The sequence below is a fragment of the Lagenorhynchus albirostris genome, chromosome 20, assembly GCF_949774975.1.
Source record: "Lagenorhynchus albirostris chromosome 20, mLagAlb1.1, whole genome shotgun sequence".
In the NCBI taxonomy this organism is placed as follows: Eukaryota; Metazoa; Chordata; class Mammalia; order Artiodactyla; family Delphinidae; genus Lagenorhynchus; species Lagenorhynchus albirostris.
In genome coordinates this window covers 39,434,009-39,459,209 of record NC_083114.1, presented here as the reverse complement: position 1 = coordinate 39,459,209, position 25,201 = coordinate 39,434,009, and the positions used below count along the sequence as shown (strand labels likewise).

Below are 25,201 nucleotides of genomic sequence, written 5' to 3'. Positions count from 1 at the left end.
GCTAAGAGAGTACCGGCTCCCTCTTCCTTTGCTTCCTGTGCACCCTGAGCAGGCTGGAGACTGATGCCTGGGCTTTGACCTCCTTCCCTCCTCCCTTGTTGTCCTCCCTCCATGTCCCCTTCCATCCCCCATCCTTCTTCCATTCCATCATCATTAATGCATAGGCCCTGGCATGCCTGGCAGACAGGCTCTGGTGTCAGGAGCTGGGAGGTGGCATGGGAGAAAGGAGCTGGCATGCAGCCCAGCGGGAGCACCCGCACCAAAGGGGTGGTGGAGGTAGCAGAGGAGGTCTCAACACCCTCCCACTCCTCACTGCGGGGCCACGTGTTCAACAAACTGAATGATAAGAAAGAGATCGGGGCATTAATAAAGGGGCTTTATTGGATTGTCCAGTGATGTTCTGGGGATGGGAAACCTCCCCACCTCCCTTCCAGCTCTCTAGTGACCCATCCCCAGCTCAGGCAGAGCAGAAAGTTCTTCTCCCCCAAGGGAAGGGGTTCAGGAAGCCCTTCTGGGTAAAAAGGAGAGAGCAGAGAGATAGGGAATCTCTGGAAAAGGAAGCAGGGAGCCCTAAGCCAGGGGGTCACAATAGAAGGTACAGGGAGAAGAGCCTGGGGCTGTGAGAAAGGCAAGAAGCATGGGGCAGGGGGCGGGGAGGGGAGCTTTTTGGCAGAGGCGCGGGAGAAGAGAGGAAGAGCCCACGGGGTCCTTTCTGACCTCACTGCCAGCTTGGTCCCGCCATCCCCTTGCCCCTCTATGCGCCCTCTTCTCCAGCCCCCAGATATGTCTTGCCGCTGCTCAGACATTCGAAGTTGTTTTACATCTTCTTCGTCTTGGTCCACCGTCTTTCAGCTGGGGGCCTCCCTCTTCTGCCCAAAGCCCCCCACATTCTCGCAGAGTCAGTTCAAACATCCATACGGCGCAGCCTTTGAGATCATCTCCGCCACGCTCTCAAGCTGCCTGCTCCTACCTCCAAGTTGGCATACGTGACCATCTTCCATCGTTCTCTGTTCTGGGGTCCCCCCATCACTGTGGACTCAGAAGCTCTGGGTCTCTGAATCTAGCACAACCCAGACCCAGAGTCGGCATCAAAGCTCCCAGGCACCAAAGATGGTGCTGGTGGAGTGAGAGAGATCAGGTGTTCCGGGGAGACAGAGGAGGAGGGAGGTGGAATTGGGGGGTGCTGGAGGAGTGAGAGAGATCAGGTGTTCCGGGGAGACAGAGGAGGAAGGAGGTGGAATTGGGCGGTGGGAAGGGGCTGCAGAGGAGGCAGAGGGGGTGGGAGGAGAGGAGAGGGCATAGGAGCAGGGGTGTGGGGTGCAGGGTCGGAAGAGTAGCCCTGGTCATCAGACCACGGTGCTGAGGGTAGAGGAGCCCTCAGAGGGCACAGGCGGCACGGGGGCCCGCTTGAGGGGACGTCGGGTCCCATCCCGGTTCTCCCACACGTACTGGGCCAGATAAGCCACCACCAGCACCAGCCAGCCCCCCATGGTGACCAGCAGGGCCACGTCGGTGCTGTGCCGGGCCCCGCCCCGCCCCGTCCCACACAGCTCTTCCTCCTCGACCAGCGGCAGGAACTCCTGCCCCACGAGGTCTGATCGGGCTCCCGGGCCACAGACGATGCCCGTCTCAGTGCCTGGTGCCAGCCTCACCCGCCGAAGCACCTCCTGCAGGGCACAGTCGCAGCGCCACGGGTTGGCAGACAGGTTCACTTGGATCTGCAGCCCCGCAAAGGCCTCCACGGGCACCGAGGCCAGCTGGTTGGCAGAGAGGTCGAGGTGGCGCAGCGTGCCCGCCAGGCCCTGGAAAGCGGCCCCTGAGACGTGGGCAAGGACATTATGGGATAGATCCAGCTCCTCCAGGACAGGCAGGTGCTGGAAGGCCCCAGCCGGCACGGACGCCAGCCGGTTGGCGTCCAGGTAGAGCTTGCGGGTGTCGTTAGGGATGCCGGTGGGCACAGCCCTCAGGCCTGCCTGGCTGCAGCGGAATGTCCGCTCCCCAGCTTCTTCTGCCACGTAGCAGCCCTGGGGAGACAGCCGGGGGCTGGGCACAGTCCCCCCTGTTCCTATCACCAGCAGCAGGGACAGGAGGTGACCAGCTGGTGGGAGCATGGCCGCAGATTGGCATAGTCCTGGAGTGGAGTAGGATCTGGGGAAGAAAAAGCCCCGTAAATGAAGAATGAGTCCAGAGAATTCCATTCCCACGGCCAGCATTCTCTTCCTGAAGTCCCCCTGTGGATTCCTTTTGGGCCGGGGCCTCTCCTTTGGGAGCTCTCTCAGGCCTGCGTGGCTTTTTTGCTTCTTTGGGGTCCAAGACTCCTTATTGGGCCCTTTGGGTAGAGGGTCCCCTGGGCCTGAAACTCTTCTAGGGTCTCTTTGATTCTGGGAGGCTAATCTATGAAGTCTCTTGGTCCAAAGCCCTACTGGTCATTATGGGTCTGGGGGCTTCTCAGTGTCTGCTTCTGCTCATGTATTGATTTCCTTCATTGGAATACAGGCTTTTCCTGCCAGCCTACCTGGATGGCTGCCAGGTGGGCCAGGTAGGCCCCAGAGAGCCCGATCAGCAACAGGGCTTTGCAGCGTCCAGCAGGCTAGGTGATTCAGGCCCCAGCTTCTGTACCCATTCACCCTTTCTCCTGGAACGTCCGCCCCTCTGCCCGTCCCGGCTTTGTCCTCTCCGCCCCACTCTTCCCCCCTGTCCTCTCCTTCCTCCTCCCAGCCTCTCACCCCTGTTGGTGGGAGAGCCTTCTCCTGTGCTGCCGTCTCCCCGGAAGTAGCCTCCCTGCTGCTCGGCTCTGGAGACCCGCTTCCTCCTCCAGAAGCCTTGCTCGCTCGCTTGTAGCTGCTGGAAGTTGGGGGCTGGGGCCCAAGAGTGTTGGGTTTCCTGGCATATGACTCCAGGTCCCAGGTGTCAGATACCTGAGCCATGGCCTGGCCAGGCGATGCCAAGAGAGGGCAGATCCCGGACCCTGATGAGCTCTGCCTTGGGAAGACTGGGCCCCAATTCCATTCCCTGCCTCAGGCTCCCCTTCCGAGGCCTTGACATGCTATCCTCCATCCTTCCTCTTCCAGCCGGGGCTGAAACTCTGCCCCTTAGAACCTCTGCCTTCTGCCCAGAGCCTGTCTGAGCAGAGGGAACCCTGCTTGGCAGGCTTGGGGGGCAGAACTGGGGTGGGCCCCCTCTCACATCCACTGTCTCCTGAACTCATCTCCCTTCAGCTCCATACGTCCCTTCTGCCCTCCTACAGTGCACCGTCTCCCATGGTGAACAAACTTTCCTCAGCCTTTTCCTTGGAAAACTTGTCTCTCTCTCTGCAGAGGACCTCATCTCCTGGCTCCTCGCAGGGTATCCGACCTCCTTGCCTGGAGGGGGCACTGCGTTAGTTCTCTGCACTGTTGGTAGACGGCCCCTCAAGGAGTTGGAAGGGGTTCTTCAAGCTTTCTGAAGTCCAATACGGTCATCTACAAGTTTTCACGCTGATTTTCTGTTCTGGATTGGAACTGACTGAGATTCTCTTAGTTTGCTGGGGCCTTGAGCTCCCAAGTTGGTACTGTTAACTCTCCTTCAGGCCCGGGAGTCAAGGAGGGCTTGTACAACTTATTCCCCAGGGTCTTTTGATCCCTACCATCACGTGCAGCCATGCCACCCCATCACACCACCCTTTTTTAATGTAAAGGAAGGGAACAGAAAACTGGGTGTCACAGAGATTTGCACAAAGGAGCCTGAGGTCATACGCTGTGGAGACCTTTCTGAGAAGGAAAACCTTGCTGGATTTTGTAAGAGACTATGGGTGACCAGAATCGGACAACAGAAGTGAGGGCCCAGTGCAAAATGAAAATGTGGGGCTCCTTTGTTCAAAACTGTTAAGAATTTCAAGACGGCAACAACAGCACATCGTAAAACCAGGTGCAGGGCCCTTCTGAATGCAGGGCGTGAGGCCCTGTGGGACTGCACAGGTCGCAGGCCACTGAAGCTGGCCCTGTAGGTGACCTTTGGACGAGCAATTTCAGACGCGTGATGGAAGCCAGAATCAGAGGGTAGGATACTGGATGATGTTATCTGTGGGCATGTATTTACCACTGACTCATTCTGGTGACATCAACAGGGTCATTTCTCAGACTCCCGTTTGTCCAAGGAATCAGATAAGACACACTTTTTACACCTGGACAGGAGAAGTAAACATTTTGTCTGTGGTTGCTTGTTAGTTAGGCCAGGCACTCTGCCACTGAATACTTGGGAGTCCATTTTGGGATTGGGCCTGAAAGCAGAAGAGGAAGCACATGGAAGCCTACCCCTCCCACTGCTCTCACGTCACACTGGGCAGGGGCTTTAACTAAGGCCAAGAGGGGAGTTATCTCCTTCTCCGACTAGGCCAGCTACCAGGAAAGAGTGGGACTGGGGTTTCCAGCACAGCAGCTGCTGGAGAAGTAGGAAGTCTGCTCACCTAGGAGGGTCCAGCTGGCTCATGGACGTGGTGCACTGAGGGTGGTTAAGTGCAGTGCTCAGTAGAGAAGGGAGAACAGAGAGGAGGGAGGAACCACACTCAGGACGGTGCACAGTGCAGACTGGGGGTTGACAAGGTTGGAGCAGAAGTTCTTCCCTGCCATTCATTCATTCATCCATTCGTTCAGTGAGGGTTTCCTGTGAGCCCCATGTTATAAGTAGTACTGTTCTCAAGATTCAGCCCCTGTTCTGAGGGTCTCAGATGGCTGTGGTTAACCCAGTGGTTCACCCAGTCTGCACATTAGAATCACTTGGGGGAGCTTCTAAAATTAGTTATGCTTGGGTTTACCTGGACCAATTTAGTTAAAATCTCTGTGCGTGGGGTCTAGGCCCTGGTGCATTTTAAAAAGCTCCCCAGGTATTTCTAACGTGCAGCCTGAGTTAAGAACTGCCGGTCTAGACAAGTACTGGTGGCGGGGACGCTAACAGCATCTGCCTGGCCCCCTCCGTCATGTCCAAGGCTGAGGAGGCCAAGAAGCCGGCAGGCCGTGCAGCGGTGGAGAACCACGTGAGGAATAACCAAGTGCTGGGAATTGGGAATGGTTCTACTGTTGTCCACGCCGTGCAGCAAATAGCTGAAAGGATGAAACAAGAGAATCTGAACCCTGTCTGTATTCCCACTTCCTTCCAGGCCCGTCAGCTCATCCTGCAGTATGGCTGAACTCTCGGTGACCTGGACCGACACCCAGAGACTGACCTCACCATCGATGGTGCTGATGAGGTAGATGTTGATCTCAATCTCATCAAGGGCAGTAGAGGCTGCCTGACTCAGGAGAAAATTGTGGCTGGCAATGCCAGTTGCTTCATCGTGATCACCGATTTCAGGAAAGGTTCAAAGAACCTCAGGGAATCAGTGGCACAAGGGGAACCCCCATCAAGGTCATCCCGATGGCCTATGTCCCAGTGAGCCGAGCTGTGACCCAGAAGTTTGGGGGCATGATTGAACTTCGAATGGCCATCAACAAGGCAGATCCCTTGGTGATGGGTAACAGTGAGTCCCCTACATGTGAATGAGTTCCGTTCTGAGAACGCATTCATATGTCCAAGTTGTTCATAAGTCCAACAAAGTTAGCCTAGGTACCAATGAACACAATCGGCTCTATAGTACTGTACTGTAATAGGTTTATAATACTTTCATACAAATAATACATAAAAAACAAACACAAAAATTAAAGAAAACATTTTTAATCTTACAGTACAGTACCTTGAAAAGTACAGTAGTGCAGTACAACAGCTGGCATACAGGGGCTGCATCGAGTGAAGAGGCAAGAAGAGCTGCTGACTGGAGGAGGGAGAGGAGGTGGGAGATGGTAGAGCTGAAGGATCGTCAGCAATAGGAGACGGGGGGCAAGCTGCAATTTCACTCACGCCTGACGTGGATGGCACAGGTTCTGATTCCTTGCTGGATTCAATTCTATCTACCCTCTTGAAAAAATGATCCAGTGATGTCTGGGTAGTAGCTCTTTTTTTCTCATCATAGATGACATGGTAGCACTGGATTGCATCCTGAACGGCAGCTGCAACCTTCCTGAACCTTTCTATGTTCGGGTCCTGTGCTTCAAAACTAACAGTGCCTCCTCAAATAAAGAAAATCCCCTTGCCATTTCTTGCATCCCGACTCTCTTCGGTTCTTCAGTTACTTCTTCCTCTTGTCTCTCTTTGTCCTTTCTCTGGGCCTCCAATTCCACCAGGTCTTCATTAGTAAGCTCCTCATGTTGCATAGCAACAGCACTGTACAGTAAAGTACACAAAAGCACAACAACTTGCAGAGGATGCACGCATGTGACAAGGTACGCCAGACACATGAACTAACTTGCGTGATTGGACATGTGAACGCACGTTCGCATCTTTGAAAGTTCGCAACTTGAAGGTTCATACGTAGGGGACTTACTGTAATGGGAATTTTATCCTGGACTGGAAGTTTGACGGGGTCCACAAATGGAGTGAAGGGAACACAGCTATCAAAATGATCCCAGGTGTGGTGGACACGGGCCTGTTCATCAGCATGGCGGAGAGAGTCTACTTTGGGATGCAGGACGGCTCGGTGAACATGAGGGAGAAGCCTTTCTAAAGTGGCCCTGCAGGAGCGGAGTGTGTTCCCCTCACGTCCCCATCCCACCGCCGAGGCGGACATGCCTCTCCAGGAGCCTTTGCCTTAAAGTATCTGTGCCATGTAGACAGCTTGGCAGGGTGGGGGTTAGCTAAATCCTGTCCTCTGACTTATTGCTATTAAATGTCTTTTTTAAAAAGAGAAATACAAACAAACATATATATATTTGCTGTTAAAAATACTCAGTTTTTTTTATAAAGTAGAACTTGATTTCATGTTGTATATGAACCATTTACCAAAAGAAAGGAGGACTGTCTTTTAAACTTTTAACTTGAGGCTGCTGGTTAAGCTTCTGAATATTGGGTTTGCTGAGAGACGTAAATCAAACTTTTCTTTAAACTGGTGAAATGAAGGGCGCAGCCAGCAGTGATTCCCTGATGCCTTACTGGAAACACTGGATTTGTTTACTTTTCTGCCACAGTTTTGTTTTCAGTTTTTGTTGCGATTACGCACAACATGTTTTAAGATGTGAATTCCAAAAGTCTGGTGAGTGTAGTGGCGTGGCACTCGTGACGCAGAGTGTGTAAACTATCGAGGGAAAGTGTGGGAGCTCTTTTGCTGAGATGAGGGGGTTCGTTCAGACCCCTCTTGTTGGAAGCCATTGGCCAGAAATACTTCCCACTGCTGCCAACCTACTGCTGTGAGCAGCCTTTCAAAGACTGTGTTTTTAATATGTTTTTCGTTCCCTTATTACTCAGCCATAGAAAGAAACGAAGTTGGGTCATTCGTAGCGATGTGGATGAATCTAGAGTCTGTCATACAGAGTGCAGTAAGTCAGAAAGAGAAAAACAAATATCGTCTATTAACGCATAGATGTGGAACCTAGAAAAATGGTACCGATGAACCTATTTGCGGGGCAGAAAAAGAGATGCAGATGTAGAGAACGGACTTGTGGACACACGGGGTGATGGTGAGGGTGGGATGAATTGAGGGAGTAGCATTGACATATATACACTACCATGTGTAAAATAGATAGCTAGTGGGAAACTGCTGTATAGCACAAGGAGATCAGCTCGATGTTCTGTGATGACCTAGAGGGGTGGGATGGGAGGAGGGAGGTCCAAGAGGGAGGGGATATATATATACATAAAGCTGATTCACTTTGTTCACAGCAGAAACCAACACAACATTGTAAAGCAATTATACTCCAATAAAAAAATAAAATAAAATATTTTTTTGTTCCTTTATTGTTAGTTGCATGGCATCAGAAGTTGTTACCTCTTTATGTTGTTTGAGGGCTGAAATAAAACAGTGTGGGGCCATTTTGAAAGAATAAAAAAAAAGAACTGCCGGTCTAGAGGGAGACGTGGACGTGTGGACACATGTCCGCACGGTGCCTTTAAGGTGATGTCTGCCAGAAGCAATGTGTGAAGCCCAGAGCTGTGAAGCCCAGAGAGAGGTTAAGTCACTGTGGCAGACTCTGCTGGTGTTGTCGGGGGAGGTGGGGGGGGGCGACATTTTAACCTCTACCCAATTAGGGCTTTTCAGGTGGGCTTGGGAATTAAAGTACCATAAAACAGATGAACAGTAGAAAAGCGTACACATTTCTATGTCTTGGAGGGGGAGGGATAAATTGGGGATTTGGGATTAACAGATACGCACTACTATATACAAAAAAGATAAACAACAAGGTCCTACTGTAAAGTCCTACTGTGTGTGTAACTGATTCACTTTGCTGTGCACCTGAAACACTGTAAATCAACTTGACTTCAATGGGGCTTCCCTGGTGGTCCAGTGGTTAGGACTCTGCGTTTCCACTGCAGGGGGCCCCGGGTTCCATCCCTGGTCGGGGAACTAAGATGCTGCAAGGTGTGTGGCGCGGCCAAAAAAAAAAAAAAAATCAACTATACTTCAATTTAAAATTAAAAAAAAAATTTATATTAATGACACGGGAGCCCTCATAAGGAAATGGAGACCTAGGGAAGTGGCAAAACATTAATACTTTTATACTGGGTTGAATAAAGAGCAGTGATTGTAGCGAAGTGACTAAAATATACGGGGAGCTTAAAGGAAGGGAAAAGCTATTTTAACAAGGCCTGTTTGTACAGAATTCTCTTGGCTTTGATTCTCCACTGAAGAACGTTTCTTTTCTCCCATACAGGGAGGGCATCTTTCACATGGGGGTTTGGTCTCCCGTTTTCTGGAAGAAAAGGGGAGATTAGAATGCTCTTCTTGCATCTGCTCAAAATAATCCTTAAGCCCAAGTGGCATATTTTGAGGTGGTGTATTTTGTTTTTATAAATTTATTTTATTTTTGGCTGTGTTGGGTCTTTGTTGCTGCGCGTGGGCTTCTCACTGCAGTGGCTTCTCTTGTTGTGGAGCACGGGCTCTAGGTGCACGGGCTTGCAATAGTTGTAGCGCACGGGTTTAGTTGCTCCGCGGGGTATGGGATCTTCCCCGACCAGGGCTCGAACCCATGTCCCCTGCATTGGTAGGCGGCTTCTTAACCACTGCACAGCCAGGGAAGCCCCTGGGGTGGTGTCTTCTGCCACCCTTCAGCATCCATTCTCAAGCTCCTTCCTTGATAATACACACTGTTTTGGGAGTAGCGATGTGCTCCGACCCTCATGACAGAGCTGATTGGTCCTCTCAGTTTGTCAGAAATCTCGTCCACTTTCCCAGACACCTTGGCAGCTGGGCGTGGTCCACTGTGATCAATGACGTCTAAACAGAAGTCTGTAAAGGGGTTTCTAGGACAGTCTTTGATTTGCTCATAAAAGAGGATGGTTTGGGCCCTCCCCTTCTCCGTACAGCTTTCTTCAGGCTTTGAACATGAAGGGTCAACCACAGTCTTTTGTGACCTCGAGGCAGCAAAGCCGAAAGGAAAGGTGAAGCGTATCACTGAGACATCGGCCTGGATATCGCTGAGCCGCTCAACCGACACAGGCAGCTGCCCACCTCTGGACTCACTATGTGAGAAAAATAATCTCCTGCTTCTTTCAGTGCTTCTCAACTTGGCCGCACATTCGAATGTGGGAGGTTTTGAAAATTACGGATGCCTGGGTCCACCTCAGAGATTCTGATTAAATTGATCTGGCATGTGTACAGTGATGGGACTTTTTAAAGATCCTTAAGAGATTCTGATGGCAACCTAGGGTCACAAAAATTCCTTTGCTTGGGTTTTCTATTGCTTTTAACTGAGAGCATTCCTACCTGATACACTAACTTTTCCAGGATGTTAGGGAAGGCTTTACCAAGGAGTAGCATTTGAGCCGGGTCTTTAAGGCTCAGTTCATCAGGTGAAGCAGCAGAGTATGTGCAGGGTCAAGGGAGCATGAGAAGGCTTGGCTTCTCCTAGACAGTAGAGCAGAAGGGGTGGTGTCAAAGGCTGCAGTTAAAGTGGAAAGGGACCAGATCCCTGTGGTCTTATACACCATGTAAGATTTAGGACTTGGTTCTATGGCTGATGGATTGACGGTTATTTTTTTTTAATAAATTAATTTATTTATTTTTGACTGCATTGGGTCTTTGTTGCTGCATGCAGGCTTCTCACTGCAGTGGCTTCTCCCGTTGCGGAGCATGGGCTCTGCGCCACCAGGGAAGCCCGATTGAAGGGTTTTAAAATTACCTTTGATATTTGGATCACGTTGCTGGCTGTGTGAGGGATGTATTGGTGGAAGAGGGACCAGTTACTGCAACAGTCCAGGTGGGAGGTGATGAGGGCCTGGGTGGACGCCAGAGCATGGGACTGAAGGAGCTATGCCTGGAGGAGCCCAAGATCATCAGACATTTGTGCCACTGGGCACATCCCTTCCCAATCCCCTTGGGCCTTCGGTTCTCTGGACCTCATGGCCTCTGAGATCCCTGCCAGCCTGATGTTCAATGTGTCTATGATGGTGGGACAGGGAAGAGGCTGAGGCACGTCAGGGCCTGGCTCCCAAGTTCAGGGTCCCAGAAAGTAGGTCCTTCAGGCCCCCACCCTGGGCCGACTGAGTCACAACTCCTTCCTCCAAGGGGAGTAACTCCATGCCCCAAAGATGTGACCTTGGAAGGAAGTTCAGCAGGCTTCTAGGACCCTATCTGCCTGATGTTGGAAGCTCCCGGATCCAGCATGGGTAGAAGGGGGGTCGAAGGGAAAGCAGGAGGGCTGGCTACTTTACCCATCATGTCAGCCAGGGACCCATCTAACGCCAGTCTCCTAGGCAGTGTGGGCTGGAGGGGCAGCAAAGGCCTCTGCCATTCCTGTTCCTTGCGGAAACTGACAAGGGTGTATACACCTCCTGCTCCCATCCTCCGATGTACTCTCTCATTTGTTCAACGCACACCTCCTGGGCTTCTTAGGCCTTGGGGATGCAGAGAGAAGTAGAACAGCCCCCAGACAATGGTGAAGATGGATGTGAGCACAAACACAGCCCCCTGATAGCCTAGGGTGGGCTCTAGTTGAGGTGTTTGCAGGTGTCGGAGGAGCCTAGAGGAGAAGCGGTGGATTCTGTTTGGACAGCTGGGGAAGGCTTCACAGAGAAGGTGACAGGTGAGGGGTGGCCTTGCGGGACAAGTAGGAGTCTACCAGATGGACAAAGGCATTGTAGGCTGAAACACGAGCAAGAAAGAGTAAGGTGTGTTCTGAGAATGGTTAGGGGCTTGGTGTGACTGTAGCTTGGGATGTATGGGTCTATTACCTCCCTCAGCTAATGTTTGCTGAGGACTCAGTATATGCAGGAAATGCAAATATGAGTAAGAAATATGAAGCAGGCAGCCTCCAGGGGAAGCGGATGTGTAACAGGTAACTTAAATACAGCACCCTCAGTGTAGGAGAGAAGTCTTTTTTTTTTTTTTAAATATTATTTATTTATTTACTTATTTTTTTTTATTTTTGACTGTGTTGGGTCTTCGATTCTGCGTGAGGGCTTTCTCTAGTTGGGGCGAGCGGGGGCCACTCTTTATCGCGGTGCGCGGGCCTCTCACTATCGCGGCCTCTCTTGTTGCAGAGCCCAGGCTCCAGACGCGCAGGCTCACTAGTTGTGGCTCACGGGCCCAGTTGCTCCACGGCATGTGGGATCCTCCCAGGCCAGGGCTCAAACCTGTGTCCCCTGCATTAGCAGGCAGATTCTCAACCACTGCGCCACCAGGGAAGCCCAGGAGAGAAGTCTTTGCGAGGCACCTGTGGAAACATGAGGGACTCATGGTTGGAGGAGTGTTTGTGTCCAGGATTGACTTTTGGGAGAAATGCCACTCCTAGTTGTGTGACCCTCGGCAAAATATTTAAACTCACTGTACAGCAGTTTCCTCATTTGTAAAGTGGAGATAATAAAAATACTTACTTTGCAGGGCCGTTTTAAAGATTAAGAGAGCTTATGTACGTAAAAGCCTTTGCCCAGTGCCTGGAACACAGCAAATGCTCATAATGTTGGCTGTGATTGTCACTGAAGGAGGAGCAGTGTTAGGAAGAGGAGGAAGCTGATCTGGGGCAGTGACCGCCCAGAATTTCTAAAGAGGTGAGGCCTGCTAAGGGTAGTAATGCGACTGGAAGGATGTGAGGGGAGCTTTTCCTGAAGCTACTGTTTTTATATCCATTGCCCTTTTGATCTGTAATATTTACAGTTTTCTAAACTGTTTTTATTTCATGAGAGAAAATCTCAATTGTCTGTATCAGAGAATATGCAGATTGAGGGGTTCCTAAAGAACAGGCTGCTCTTGGTTCCCAGAGGGAGGTTCTGGTTCTCTGGCCTTGGCTCTGGCCCTGGAGGCCCTGGCAGACTTGACTCTTTCCCTCTGCAGCCCAAAATAGCTAACCACAGGGCTGGGCGAGGGGAGGGGAGCGGAGTGCCCACTGGCAATGCTGCCCGTCCCGGCACCTCCTCCTGTTTCTCATCAGCTTGGTAGCTCTCAGTGCTCTGTCTGCTCAGCATCACTGCCCCCTCCCTTCCGCTGCCACTACACGCCCATGGTACCCCCACCCAAATAAAAACAACTGCCAACGAAATAAACAGCTCCTTGCTTCATCGCACTTGCTCTGGGTGTGACCTCAAAACCTCCCCTTCGGGAAGGGGGGAGGTGAGGTGGGGGGAGCCGGAGGGTAGCAGGAGTGAATTGGAGCGGAGTAGGAGGTGGTAAGAATGGAGGGGTGCCATTCATTCCCCCAGGGGTCAGAAGAAGGGGCTCTGTTTCTTGATGCCCCACCTCCTCACTTCCCACCACTACCATCACCCCAGGAATGTACTCCCAGCTTATTACCCTGCCCGTGTTTGCTATCTTGGCCCACACAGTGTATCTATGGCAAGCAGAGGCCACACCACCCTGCCAGATGGAAATACCCCAAGGCTGGGAACACGTCTACTTGAGCAGACTAAGGAGCTCCCAGAGGGCTGGGAGAGCCTGCAAAGGTGACTCACTCTGTTTTAAAAACACAAACAGTTTTCATAAAAAATTTAAAACGAATAATCTCACATTACACAAAGTTTGAAACTAGAGAATGAAAAAGATCACCCCCAAACCCTCCATCCTAACACAAGATCTGTTTTTATTTTATTGAATTTCCACAGCCTAGTGAAGTAGATGCTCAAATATCACTCAAATGTGGAACGGATTAACAAAAGTTGATACATATATAGAGTACTCACTGTGTGCCAGGAATTGTTCTAAATGCTTCACACTTAACGACCCATTTAATCTTCACAACAGCATGAGGTGGGTATCACCATGATCATCAACATCCTTCATTTTTAGGAACTGCAGCACAGAGAGGTTCGGTGACTTGCCTAAGGTCACACAGCTGGTAACTACAGGAGATGGGAGTTGAACCCTGGCAGTCTGGGGCCAGGATCTTACCAGTGTTACTCTATTTTGTCTCATCAGAATCGTTAATGCATATGCAGGTTTATAAAAACTTATTATGGACAATTTCAAACAGAATCTCATGTTCCCCTCCCCCAGTTTCAATAATTATCACCTCATGGCCCAACTTGTTTCTTTTAATCCCTTCCCCCATCCCCAGCCCCGATGATTTTGAAGCAAATCCAGTCATCATATCATTTCATCCACACATATTTTAGTATTTATCTCCAAAAGATAAGGAGGTTATTTATTTATTTTATTATTATTATTTTTAATGTATTTATTTTATTTTTGACTGCATTGGGTCTTTGCTGCTGTGCGCAGGCTCTCTCCAGTTGTGGCGAGCGGGCACCGCTCTTCGCGGTGGTGCGCAGGCTGCTCATCGTGGTGGCTTCCCTTGTTGCGGAGCACGGGCTCTAAGCACAGGGGCTTCAGTAGTGTGGCACGCGGGCTCAGTAGCTGTGGCTCGCGGACTCAGTAGTTGTGGCTCACGGGCTTAGTTGTTCCGCGGCATGTGGGATCTTCCCGGACCAGGGCTCAAACCCATGTCCCGTGCACTGGCAGGCGGACTCTTAACCACTACGCCACCAGGGAAGCCCGAGGTTTTCTATTGAAAAAATTACCACAGTACCATATCATGCCTTAAAATGTATATTTCATTAAGATCATCAATTTGAATAGTTAGTGTTCAAATTTCCTCAATAATTTAATAAAATATATATATTTTTAAAAGTTGGTTTGCTTGAATGAGGACCCAGATAAGGTTTTTGGTTGACAGATTGCTTAATTTCTTTTAAGTGTAAGTCTCTCCCTTTCCTTTTTTTCTTCCAATTTATTTGTTAATAAGGGAATTGTGTTTGTTTTGCTGACTGCACCCCTGGAGAATGCTCAGGCTATATACATATATATTTTTTTGGCCGTCCTGTGGGGCAGGGCTTGTGGGATCTTAGTTCCCTGACCAGGGATTGAACCCGGGCCCATGGCAGTGACAGCCCCAAGTCCTAAACACTGGGCCGCCAGGGAACTCCCAGCTCATGCTATTTTGTATCCTGATCTTTTCATCTAACTTAGCAAACATTTTCCTATACTGCTTATTATATGGCTTCCTACTATGTCACCGAATGGATATAGTACGATTATTTTTTTCTTGGGCATTTGGGTTGCTTTCAGTTTTCCATTGTTATAACTAACGTTGGAATAAAGATCTTCGCACATAGTGCATGGTACGTACTTCCTTAGAATATGCTACCAGAAATGGAATCATGGCTCTGAGGCCTGAACAATCGTTCAGCCTCTTGGCACAGATCACCAAGTGTCTGTCCAAGGGGTTATGCATGCCCAGCACCACACAAGAGTGCTGTCACTCATTCTAAGTACTTAGGCCTATTCAAGGCTGAAGGATGTTTGGTGAAGACGTGATAATTATGAAGGCAGAGAGCTAGAGGAGAAAGATGATGACAGGGACTCAGGCTAAATTAAGCAGAAAGTGATCCACAATTTACCACAAACCTAGAGTGAGTCAGTACTCTGTTCATTCCTGTTGTGAAAGATAAAAAACAACAAACCCTTGATAACAGGAGCTATTAATAGGGCATGGCATGTCCAATAATCTTTCTGTTAAGACTATGCATTAGTCAGACCCTCATTTGAGACACGGATCCAGTCTGGGTCACTGAACTTCACAGAGAGTGAGGAAACTGGCAAAGATCAGAGAGCTTGATCAACTTCGGCGAAGACGGAAGAATCCCAGAGAAAAGTCGAAGGAGACAAGTAGGCTCACTTTGGGAAAAATAAGAGACTTTTTTTTTCTTTTGCTGTACGCGGGCCTCACTACTGTGGCCTCTGCCGTTGCAGAGCACAGGCTCCGGACGCGCAGGCTCAGCGGCCATGGCTCACAGGCCCAGCCGCTCCGTGGCATGTGGGATCTTCCTGGACCGGGGCACGAACCCGTGTCCCCTACATCGGCAGGCAAACTCTCAACCACTGCGCCACCAGGGAAGCCCAAGAGATTTTTTTTTTTTTTTTTGCCTCAATACCGGGGAGGCTTCTAAGGAAAGGACAACACTCGGTTTTTGCTTATTTCTTCACAAGGCTGACTGTAAGGAAAGGGGCCTCTCCCTACCAGTAGGAACTTCTGTAAGACACAGCAAAAATTTTTCAGACTCTGGGGTGACCATTTAGGTCTTGGGCTGAGTGCTCCTGGGCTACTGGCCCTGGAAATATTCGAGAAGCTGCCTGTTCTGTTCTGGGTGGTTCAGATATCCACCTGCTTGGTGCCCCCTCTGGGGGCCCCACTCCTGCTTTATGCCAGCTGTTCCCTGGAAGCCCCCTTGGGGAGGGGTGGGTGAGGTCACAGAGGAGTGCTCCCCAGGTTCGCTGGGCCAGCATTCTCCTTTTTGTCCCCTCACCTTCAGTGTGTGTTTACAGCCAGTCAGATTGGCGTGTCATGACATCACCTGACCCTGCTATTCCAGCCCTGTTGTGCATAGAGTGGACTTAGAACCTGGGTCAGGGGATTGGAAACTCCTCAAACAAGGCACTCTTGGTGACATGGAGAGTGGGAGTGACCCAGGAGACCTCAAGAGTCGTTTAGTTCAACCTCCTAGAGCAACAGCTTCCTACCACGCAACAGCTGCTACACATACATTCTTCTGAATTCCCACAACCTGGGAGGTAGGTTTTCACAGGCATGGAATTGGAGATTAAGACAAGTTATTTGCCCAGGGTGACACTGCTGGTGAAGCAGTGCCTGCTAAGTCTACCTGACAGGAAAATCTGTGCCCTTGCCTCTAGAGCATGCAGAGGTGAAAAGTGCAGATCCGAGAGCCTCCCACCCAAAGCCAAACAGCTGACCAGGGGCTGGGACTCAGGGTCTTGGCTATTCATCAGGTCGTCTTCCCAAGTCCTCTTCCAACTTCTAATGTGGGGAGGCCGAGGATGGGACCTGGCCCAGGCCAGCCTGGGTCAGGTGTAACTGAGGAGCAGACAGGCTGTGGACTGCGTTCTCTGCCCTGCAGACTCTCATCCTAAGCAACGTTGTGAAAAACCCGCTTCCAGGAGTGCCCAGCACCGGCTGCGCCAGTCGATTTCTGGAGGGCCAGGGCAGAGGCAGCGAGGTGTAGATGAAAAACTCTGACTTGAGGTCAGAATTTCTGGGGGGACCCAGCCGGGGGCTGTGGCAAGCTACTTAAAACTCCAAGTTTCCTCGCCAGCAAAACTGGGCAAGAGTAAACCCCACAAGCAGCGCGCAGACGCCGAAACAGGCATTGCCATGCGCCAAAGCGATACCATCTGATCTTTGTTTCTCTTGCTATTGAAAGCTCCGTGCGGCCCCAGCGAGGCCTGGGCTGGAGCAGGGGTTTAAAAAAAAAACTACAACTCCCAGGAGGCGGCGGGCGGGCCGGCGCTGGGCGGTGACGTAATGGGGGCCGGCGCGGGTCGTTGATTCGGCCGGAGCTGCCAGCGGGGTGGCTGCCGCCGCGGCTTATTACAGCTGCTGGAGCAGCAGTGGCCCTCGCCCCCGGGCACCCCTCCCGGGCCTCGAGCTCCGGCCGCGCACGGTGAGTTCGGACGGGCGGCTTCGGAGTGGCCAAACCGGGAGCCTCCTGGGGCTAGAGGCGGGACGGGAAAGGAGGTGGGGGCTGCTGGGGAGGCGCCCGTGGCTGGAGGGGACCGGGACAGGGTGAGCGGAGGTGGAGGGGGTGCGTCAGCCGAGCGGGGGGCGGAGGGGGGCGTGCATCAGTCGAAGGGATGCCCAAAGGGGAAAGTGCGGGCGGAGGCCCGGGATGGGGCGTAGAGGAGGAGTGCTCGGTCTGGGGGTGGGGGGCGGGGAGAGGCTGGGCTTCGGGGATAAAGGTTTGTTCGCTTCCAGGGCTGGGTGAACGCGTGGGGGTGGGGGTGGGGCTCCGGACCGGGCCAGGCTCCGAGTGCGAGGTCCCAGGCTGGGGAACGGAGCGGAGGCTCCCCACTTCGGCTTGAAGTCCCACTCAGAAAACCCCAACAATAGTGAAAACTCCGCCTCCTCGCTTCACCCTCTTCCCGTGCTAGTGTGGGTTCCCTCCTGTACTCGCGGTTTTTCCATTCCCACCGCCACCCCGAGTCCGGGAGGCAGAGCCGGAGCTGCGAGGTGAACGACTGTGGCCCTGCGGGTTGCGGGGTGGGCGGAATGAAAATGGCACTGTGGCGTGCTGCCAGGGACTCCCCGTTGGGGTCCAGGTTGCAGGCTTTGTGCTCTTCAACCCAGAAGGCGAAAGATTTGCTGCCCTTACTTGGGGGAGAGATTAGGAAGCGCTCACCTGGCTGCTGGCACTGTGGCCTCGGCTTAGGTGTCTGACAGACTGGCTAGGCAGAGACATTTGTATACGGAGCCAGAGGGGAAGGGAGGGAATTAGTAGGAAAGAGTTACCAGCAAGAAAGTAGTTAACAGAACAAAGTTGCTGCAGGCTCTGGTTTGAGGCAGGTTGTGAAACCACATCAGGGACTGACACAGGCAGCCACCTGCCCGCTGCCAGCGGTGGCAGCAGAACTTTTCAGGCTCAGCTGCTGTGCGCCTTCTCTCTCTCCAACAGCTTCTTCTCTCCATTTCTCCCCTTCTGGGCCCGGGGGGTTGGTTATTTCACTAGCAGTGGTGATATGTACCCTTAGTCACACAAAAGTCTCAAGAGTGCTTCTTGCTTCCAGTCTTTTTCTTAGTTTATTGACCTCTTCTGTTTTTTTCTTTTTTGGGGGGGGCCTCTTGGGGGGGTGGGCTCCTGAGATGTTTTGTTCTCAGGGCACTTCGTGTTCAGGTTTCAGGAAGAAGCTTCCCAGGGTGTCATTTAAGTCATAGGTCTGGGCCCCTCCTAGACTCATCAGGCTTCGTTGGATGCCCTGATACAGCCAGAAAGGAGTGTAGGATGATCTGGAACTCAGCAAGGCTCTTAGCACTCCTGGACAAAACACTAGGGAGGGCTAGAGATCTAGCTACTCCTACACCCTTGAGGGTCTAGGTTAGGGAGAAGTGGGGAGGGGCAGCAGTGTCTGGTCAACTTGGGGAATTCTTTCTCTCTCCTTCGTCAGTAATGAAGTCCTTCAGAGCCCTCACTTCCTAGCCAAGTGTCCCCGACCACCCTGTCCACCAGGCGGAGGCTTTTGTGCAGTAGGTATCCCAGGAGCTCTGGTAGGGTAACTGAAGCCCTAAGGCCCTGGGAAGGTAAACGCCTGAGCCACTCCTGGTTTTCTGGTTCCTTGGGTTTCTCTTAGGCCCAGTGATCCAGCCTAATGGGTCGAGCTGGTGGGCCCCAGGAGCATCGCTACTTCTGGTTGCACCCTGGGCCATCTCATGTGTTTGTATGTTGGGAAAGTGTGTTGTGGGTCACATTTCCCCTGAGGTCTTTAAGCTTGGAGCCATCTGAAAGGAGGAAACTTGTTCCCATTATCCTGGAAGTAGAGAACTGATTCTTGAGAATCGGCTCCTTTGCAGACTCTGTGATCCTAGCCAGAGATAGAGGGCAACCGATTCTGAGGGGGTTTGTTGCAGCAGGGTGAGGGAGGTGACCTTCTGGGCACTTCCAGGATGCCCTCATCTGTATCCCCAGGAAAGATGGGGCTGTTATCATGGTGATGACCTTAGGGTCTTTATCAGGCAGGATCTTCCCTCAGCTAGGGAGGAGAGCCAGTACAAAGGTGCCATCTGTCCCCACCTCCTGCTGGTCACAGGGCCCTCAGGGATCCAGAGCTCAGCTCTGGACATGGGGCTGCTCGTTCCCCTCCTTACCTGCATCCAGGAATGCAGCTCGGCTGCATTGTTTCATGGGCATCAAGGGCAGCCCTCCTGGTTCCTCCTGCTGCAGGGCTTCTGCCCTTAGAGCTGGGCAGGGGAAGGCGTGGTGCTAACTTACACCTGGAAACAGGTGCTGGGAAAGGAGGCCCAGGTGAGGATGGGTGGGCAGAGAGAAAACGGGGGGGGGGGTAGGAGAGAGGCCACAGGTGTGATTTTGTGTCCCTGGGAGAGGTATGTTGATGTGGGCTCCAGCCACCCGTGGGAGCTGTAGGTGTTGGCTGTGTTCTCTATCCTGGCCTCTCCTCTGGTGGGGAAAAGGGCCCTGGAAGTTTGGCAGCAAAACTGGTGGCATCAGGAGGGGTAGCCTGAGTGGCTGCCAAATGGATAAAACATCTGGACGGAAAAAAAAAAAACAAAAAACATCTGTCTGGACGGGTTGTTTTGTGTCACCAAGAAGGCAGCTTCCAGGTCTGGGCAAAGTTCATCTCTAGTGTGTTTTCTCTTTTCTTCCCTTTCCCTCTCTTTCTACGCTGCCAGTCATACCCAGGATTGGAGAATTAGGGGAGATGGGTAGAAGCAATGACCCCCCAAATATTTTATCCACTACTGACTGTTCTCATCTCCTTTTATTCCTTGTAACAGGAGGGCGGGGGGCTCAGGGATGGAGGTGTCTTATATCAGACCCTCAGCAAGACGGAGTCCAGCAGGGGTTATGCCGAGTGATTCTAAGGGCACAGGCCTCTTCTCCCCTCCCCTGGGCTTCGTGGGAAGGGGACCCTCTGGAGGGTGAGATTGCGGGATGGGCAGTGGTTTCTTGACTCTGGGGCTCCATGCCTCTTGACGACCTATCCACCCAGGCAGTCCCAGTGCCTGGAAGGGCACTGTCCTGATCGGACTATGTGCGGAGCAGCCTGGTGTTCATCCCAACCCAGCAGTGAGAAATGAATAGAGTTAAGTCTACATGGACTTTCTCTGGCCTCCTCGCTTGAGAATCAAAATGGTAGACCTGCTTGGAGTTCTCGGGGAGAGCAGAGCCTCCTTCCCTGCAGGATTTGGAGGGTGTGAGAGGGCAGGGAAAGTGGTGTGACCTGTCTCACCTGTGCTGCTTGTTTGCAGAACAGTGGCAGGAGAGGGGCAGCAGGATGAATGTGGGAACAGCACACAGCGAGGTGAACCCCAACACGCGGGTGATGAACAGCCGTGGCATCTGGCTGTCCTACGTGCTGGCCATCGGGCTCCTCCACGTCGTGCTGCTCAGCATTCCCTTTGTGAGCGTCCCCGTCGTCTGGACCCTCACCAACCTCATCCACAACATGGTGAGGACCTGTTGCTGCCTGCCTTTGGTGGGGCCGGGGAGGATGGGAGCCCGCCAGACCTGGGCCAGACGTCAGGGTGACCTGCTGACGGCACGTGTCAGCAGAGCCCAGACCCCACCCTCTTCTTTCTGCCCCATTCCTCTTTATTGGAATAAAATCTGCAGATATGTCCACACCTCTAGGATGGGGTGACTTGTGGACCTGGAAGATGGGCCACGGAGAGCTGAACTAAGGGCCCTAAACAGTCCAGAGGACCCAGGTCCTAGCCTGGGGCAGAAATGCCTCTTTCCCGAGTTAGGATCTCAGAGCATCTTTTCCTCTTGCCCCTCTCTGCTCCCTCGCTACCTGCTTGCTCCCTGGTATTCTTTTGGTGGGCAAGCAGGGGTCTCGTTCCTTCCCATCTGCTTGCCCCCTGCCAGCTGGCAGGCACAGGGAGCCTAGCCCTGGGCTGGAGGGGTGGCGTCTCCATGCTGGTTCTGTGGCTGACACCTCCCCGGGAGTTCTCATGCCAGGCCTGCCCTCTCCCCCGGTGGGTCCCCTTATTTTCTGGCCAGGCTCCCAGCTCCTCCCACCTGACCTCCAGCCCGCATCCCCCTGCCCAGCAGAGGGGGCTCCAGGTCACCAGGAGCCCACGTCTGTGACTGGGGTGGAGGAGCTGAGCTGGAGGGCCTTCGGCCTTTTGCGTCCTCTAACAAAGGCCCCTCCCTCCAGGGCATGTACATCTTCCTGCACACGGTGAAGGGGACCCCCTTTGAGACCCCCGACCAGGGCAAGGCAAGGCTGCTAACCCACTGGGAGCAGATGGACTATGGAGTGCAGTTCACGGCATCTCGGAAATTCCTGACCATCACACCCATCGTGCTGTGAGTGCCTTAGGGAGAGGGGGACGCCAGCAGGAAGGCCAAGGCCTGGGGGACCCTGGGGCCCTGCAAGGCTTAAACCCCTCGCCAGCTGTGGCTCTTGGCACAGGAATGAGCAAAGGAAGGAAGGTTGGGGTGTGCCTGGGTCTTACACTGGGCTCAGGCTGTGCCTCCCTGGTCCTGTCTTTCCTCGGTTGGGGCTTCCTTCCTGCCAGTGAGTTTGGCCCATGGGCTTGGGGTAGAGCAAGGGGACTGGGTCAGCAGGAGCTTCCTTAGCTGCGCAGATCTTGCCACCCTACTTCTGTTCTGGGGGGGGTCTTTCCCATAACTCCTCGGCTGTCAGGAATCTGCCTCCCCCGACCAGGGAGTGAGGGAGAAAGGCGTCTTCCAAACAGCGTCTTATACCTGCCCCCAACCTTCCCCACCCAGGTACTTCCTCACCAGCTTCTACACCAAGTACGACCAGATCCATTTCATCCTCAACACTGTGTCCTTGATGAGCGTGCTCATCCCCAAGCTGCCGCAGCTCCATGGAGTCCGGATTTTCGGAATCAATAAGTACTGAGGGTGCAGCCCCTTCCCCTGCCTGGGATGGCAGGGGAGGGGTAGAAGCCTGTGCTGTGACGCTGAAGACAGAAGGAGCCGCCGGGTACCGCCGGAGCTGGGGGTTGAGCCTCTGGGCCCTAGTTTCCCCCTCACTTCCCACAGTAGCAGACTTGAAGTAGTTTGGGGTGGGCCCCCCCCCCGGGGCTCTGACCCCTCCTGATTCTTTTGATCTTTTCCTTTTGCCTCATGGGGGTGCTCCTGGAATGGGCTGGGCTCCTGGGCTGAACACAGACCTATGAGGTTGGGACGAGAGGCCAGGGAAGCCCCCTGCTCGCTTGCGCCTCCTTGGCCTGCTAAAGCACTTTAACCCCCGTGAGCAGGGCAGAGGGAACGGTACAGCTTCTAGTTTGTTTCACTTTAATTCTTAAGTCTTTAGGATGACACTTAGTGTGTGCTTATATATACAAAAGCAGTTGTGTGAGCGTGCCTCATCCCTCTGGGTAGAGAATTGTCTAATTCAAGTCAGACAGCTCCCATACAGCACCCCCCGGGGTACTAGGTGCGGGTGGGGAGGGTAAGGAGATGTGGGGGGGTGGGGCTGAGTGTGCATGGCCTGGTCCCAGAGGTGGGGGGCCAGGGCTGCAGCCTTCTGGCCCTGGTGGAGGTGGGGAGGGGGCTGGGGGCAGGGGTGGGGAGGGTGAATTGAGACTGAAAACAACGGGGCCGCAGAGCAGCGGGGTTTCGTGTAAGATGCGGGGTGGTGGGGGGAACAGACCCAACCTCATTCTTTGGGAAGTGGTCAGGGAAGGGGACAGTCTTGGAGGGTCACTTACCCACAGCATGGTGGGGGTAATGGGAAGGGAGGCGGCTATGGGTTTGAAGCTCCGGGGTTGGCATGAGGGGGTGGAGATGGGTGGAAGGGGCCTGTGCGTCATCGTAAGCACAGGTCCGGTTTGACGCCCGTCTCTGCAGTGGTGTGAGGGCCGCGGGGACATGGGACAGACATGATGAATGGTGGGGCCCTTCTGCAACCCTTCACCCGGTAACCTTCTTGTGCAGACTGCGCTGGGGCAGGGCCTCTCGTGTGGCATGCACCTTTGGGGCCATCAGGCCACCTCCAAAGGGGTTTGGTGGGCTTCAGAGTCCCGCATGGTCCCTCTCAAGCGGGACAGTGGCAGGCGCAGGGAGTGACCTGCAGTGGCGGGAAGGAGCCGCCTTCTCCCCTCCCCAGCCTGACTGGGGTCCGTGTTACTTCTGAGAAGGTGTGGGTGCCGGGGCGCTGAGGGAGCGGTGGCAGCGGCGGTGGTGGCGTCACTGGCCCTGTTTTCTGCATCCTGGTCCCCCCAACCCCCGCCCCACGTATCATAAGGAACTTTGACCTCAAAATCTTTCTAAGCAAAGTGTGAATAGGATTTTTACTCCCTTTGTACAGTATTCTGAGAAACACAAATAAAGGACAGTGTGTTCCTGTTTCCCCTGAGTTTGGCCTCTGCTTCCTGGAGGGGGCGGAGACGGGGCAGTGTGGAGCATCAGTCTGACCCTCTGCCTGGATGGTGGGAGGGCCCCTGGGACCTCTGCTTTTCCTGCCACCTCCAGCAGAGCAAGCTGGAGGGGCTGGCGGGGAACTGGCAGAGGCAGTAGGCCGGCCAGAGAGCAGCATTTTGCTCTGGGACTTCGCCTGGCTGGTCCTCAGACAGAACTTACACCTCTGGGCTTCAGCCAGGCTGGGCTGGCAGAGGGATAGCTTGTGACACGGCCAGGGAGGAGGTCAGTTCAGCAATGGCTTCATGTAGAAGGCAGAGCCCCAAGGGGTGCCCAGTCCTTTCCTCTGAATTCCTGCCCTGTTTCACTTGTCTTCCTTGGCTTGGAGGGCTGCATCTCCTCCTGGCCTTTGTGTCTTCAGAGGAATCTTCCTGCTTCCTTCTCCCCACCATAAGCGTGAGTGGGACGGAATAGGACTTACTGAGGCTCACATGGCCAGGAGAGGGAGGAGTCTTTACAGCGCGTTCAGTGCAGTGTCATCTGTGTATATCTATCATCTGTGTATATCTGTCATCTGTGTATATCTGTCATCTGTGTATCTGTCATCTGTGTATATCTGTCACCTGTGTATATCTATCATCTGTGTATATCATCTGTGTATGTCTATCATCTATCTCCCACCTGCTCCCTGGGTCCAGGAGGAGGGAAGGGTTGGTTTCTTACCTTTGGCCTGTCTGCCTCCACCCCAGCTGTAATGTGGCTTATCTAAACGCCTGAGAGGTGGGGCACTTAGCTTTCCAGTTTTTTTTGGTTTTTTTTGTTTTTTTTTCAATTCCCTTTTTATAATTTCCTGAGACACAGTGGCCAGGAACTGTGCAGAGATCTTACACAGAGGGGACTCTTTCAACCTCCATTTTTGGTGAGTCGCTGAGGACAAAAAAAGAGGGTGGCCCCTGAGATGGACTGTGGGCCCTGGGCACAGCCTTTCCATATACCCAGATGAATTCCTAGGTGGGGAGTGAGTGGAGAGTTGGCCACCATGATGGGGGCAGGGGCAGAGAAGGGAGCATGGGTGAGTAGGTGCCTGGGCTAGCCAGAAGGGACTTAGGGGAAGGCGGCCAGGAAGACTGTGAGGGGTGATCTGGCCTCAGGAGGGTGACAGAGGAGCCTGAAGAAAGGGAAGGAGATGCGGAATGATTGATGGAAGGGGAAAGAGTAAGAAGGATTTGGAGGAAAGAGAGCCCGAAGGGTCCAACGTGGTGGGGACACAAGAGCTGCTGCTGAACAGAAATGGGGGAGGAGCAGCTGTGTCAGGCTGGCCCCGTGGTGGGCCCGTGGAGCGTCCCGCAGGGCAGGCAAGATGGAGACAACAGTAGACCAGGAGAGGGTGAAGGGGAGAGTGGGTGGAGGGAGATGCCCCAGGCGGGGTTTTGGGATTCATTTTATTTTACCAAGTATAAGGGGACCCTTCAGAAGTTGACCAGAAACTGAGGAGACAGGACTTGGGGGCGGGGGGCTGTCCAGAGCACCTAGCTCCCAGCCACTCTTGAGTACAAAGGTAGAGCACTACCTTTTCTCTTTTGTTTCCTTCTGAGGCCAGTTTATGACCATCTCACTGGGAAATGGTTGGTAGGGGCAACATCCAACTGCCTTGCAGAACAGGAAAGGGGGGGTGGCCCAGGGGTCAGAGCGAAGCGAGTCATCTGTTGGGGTTGGTAATGTGAGGTCCGGCAGTCATGCCCCTCATCTCTTCCTGGGTCCTCTTCATCAGCACTGGTGAGGGTCTGGCTGGGGATGGTGAGCCTACCTTCCCACCCATCAGGCCCCTCTGAGCAAGGGGCAACTCTGC

At 53.1% G+C, this 25,201-nt stretch overlaps 2 protein-coding genes and 1 pseudogene across 5 annotated transcripts; 2 read left to right on the top strand and 1 right to left on the bottom strand.

Moving 5' to 3' along the window:
• Positions 1-377: 377 nt before the first annotated feature.
• Positions 378-2,213, bottom strand: LRRC3C (leucine rich repeat containing 3C). The gene has a single exon (XM_060133936.1). It carries the CDS (start codon positions 2,211-2,213, stop codon positions 1,347-1,349), a length of 867 nt encoding a protein of 288 aa, XP_059989919.1. The 3' UTR covers positions 378-1,346.
• Positions 2,214-4,939: 2,726 nt separating this feature from the next.
• LOC132511114 (ribose-5-phosphate isomerase-like) lies at positions 4,940-6,629 on the top strand (annotated as a pseudogene).
• A 9,205-nt stretch (positions 6,630-15,834) lies between these two features.
• ORMDL3 (ORMDL sphingolipid biosynthesis regulator 3) lies at positions 15,835-22,160 on the top strand. Of its 4 annotated transcripts, none has more exons than XM_060133189.1 (4): positions 15,835-16,060; positions 20,270-20,464; positions 21,176-21,327; positions 21,754-22,160. In XM_060133189.1, the coding sequence occupies exons 2-4, from the start codon at positions 20,291-20,293 to the stop codon at positions 21,887-21,889; spliced, it is 462 nt and encodes a 153-aa protein (XP_059989172.1). In that variant the 5' UTR covers positions 15,835-16,060; positions 20,270-20,290; the 3' UTR covers positions 21,890-22,160. The 4 variants fall into 4 exon arrangements, with proteins under 4 accessions (XP_059989172.1, XP_059989170.1, XP_059989169.1 ...); XM_060133187.1 differs by having other exon boundaries at positions 15,836-16,060; positions 20,265-20,464; XM_060133186.1 differs by lacking the exon at positions 15,835-16,060 and adding an exon at positions 16,803-16,947 and having other exon boundaries at positions 20,265-20,464.
• The last annotated feature ends 3,041 nt before the right edge of the window (positions 22,161-25,201 follow it).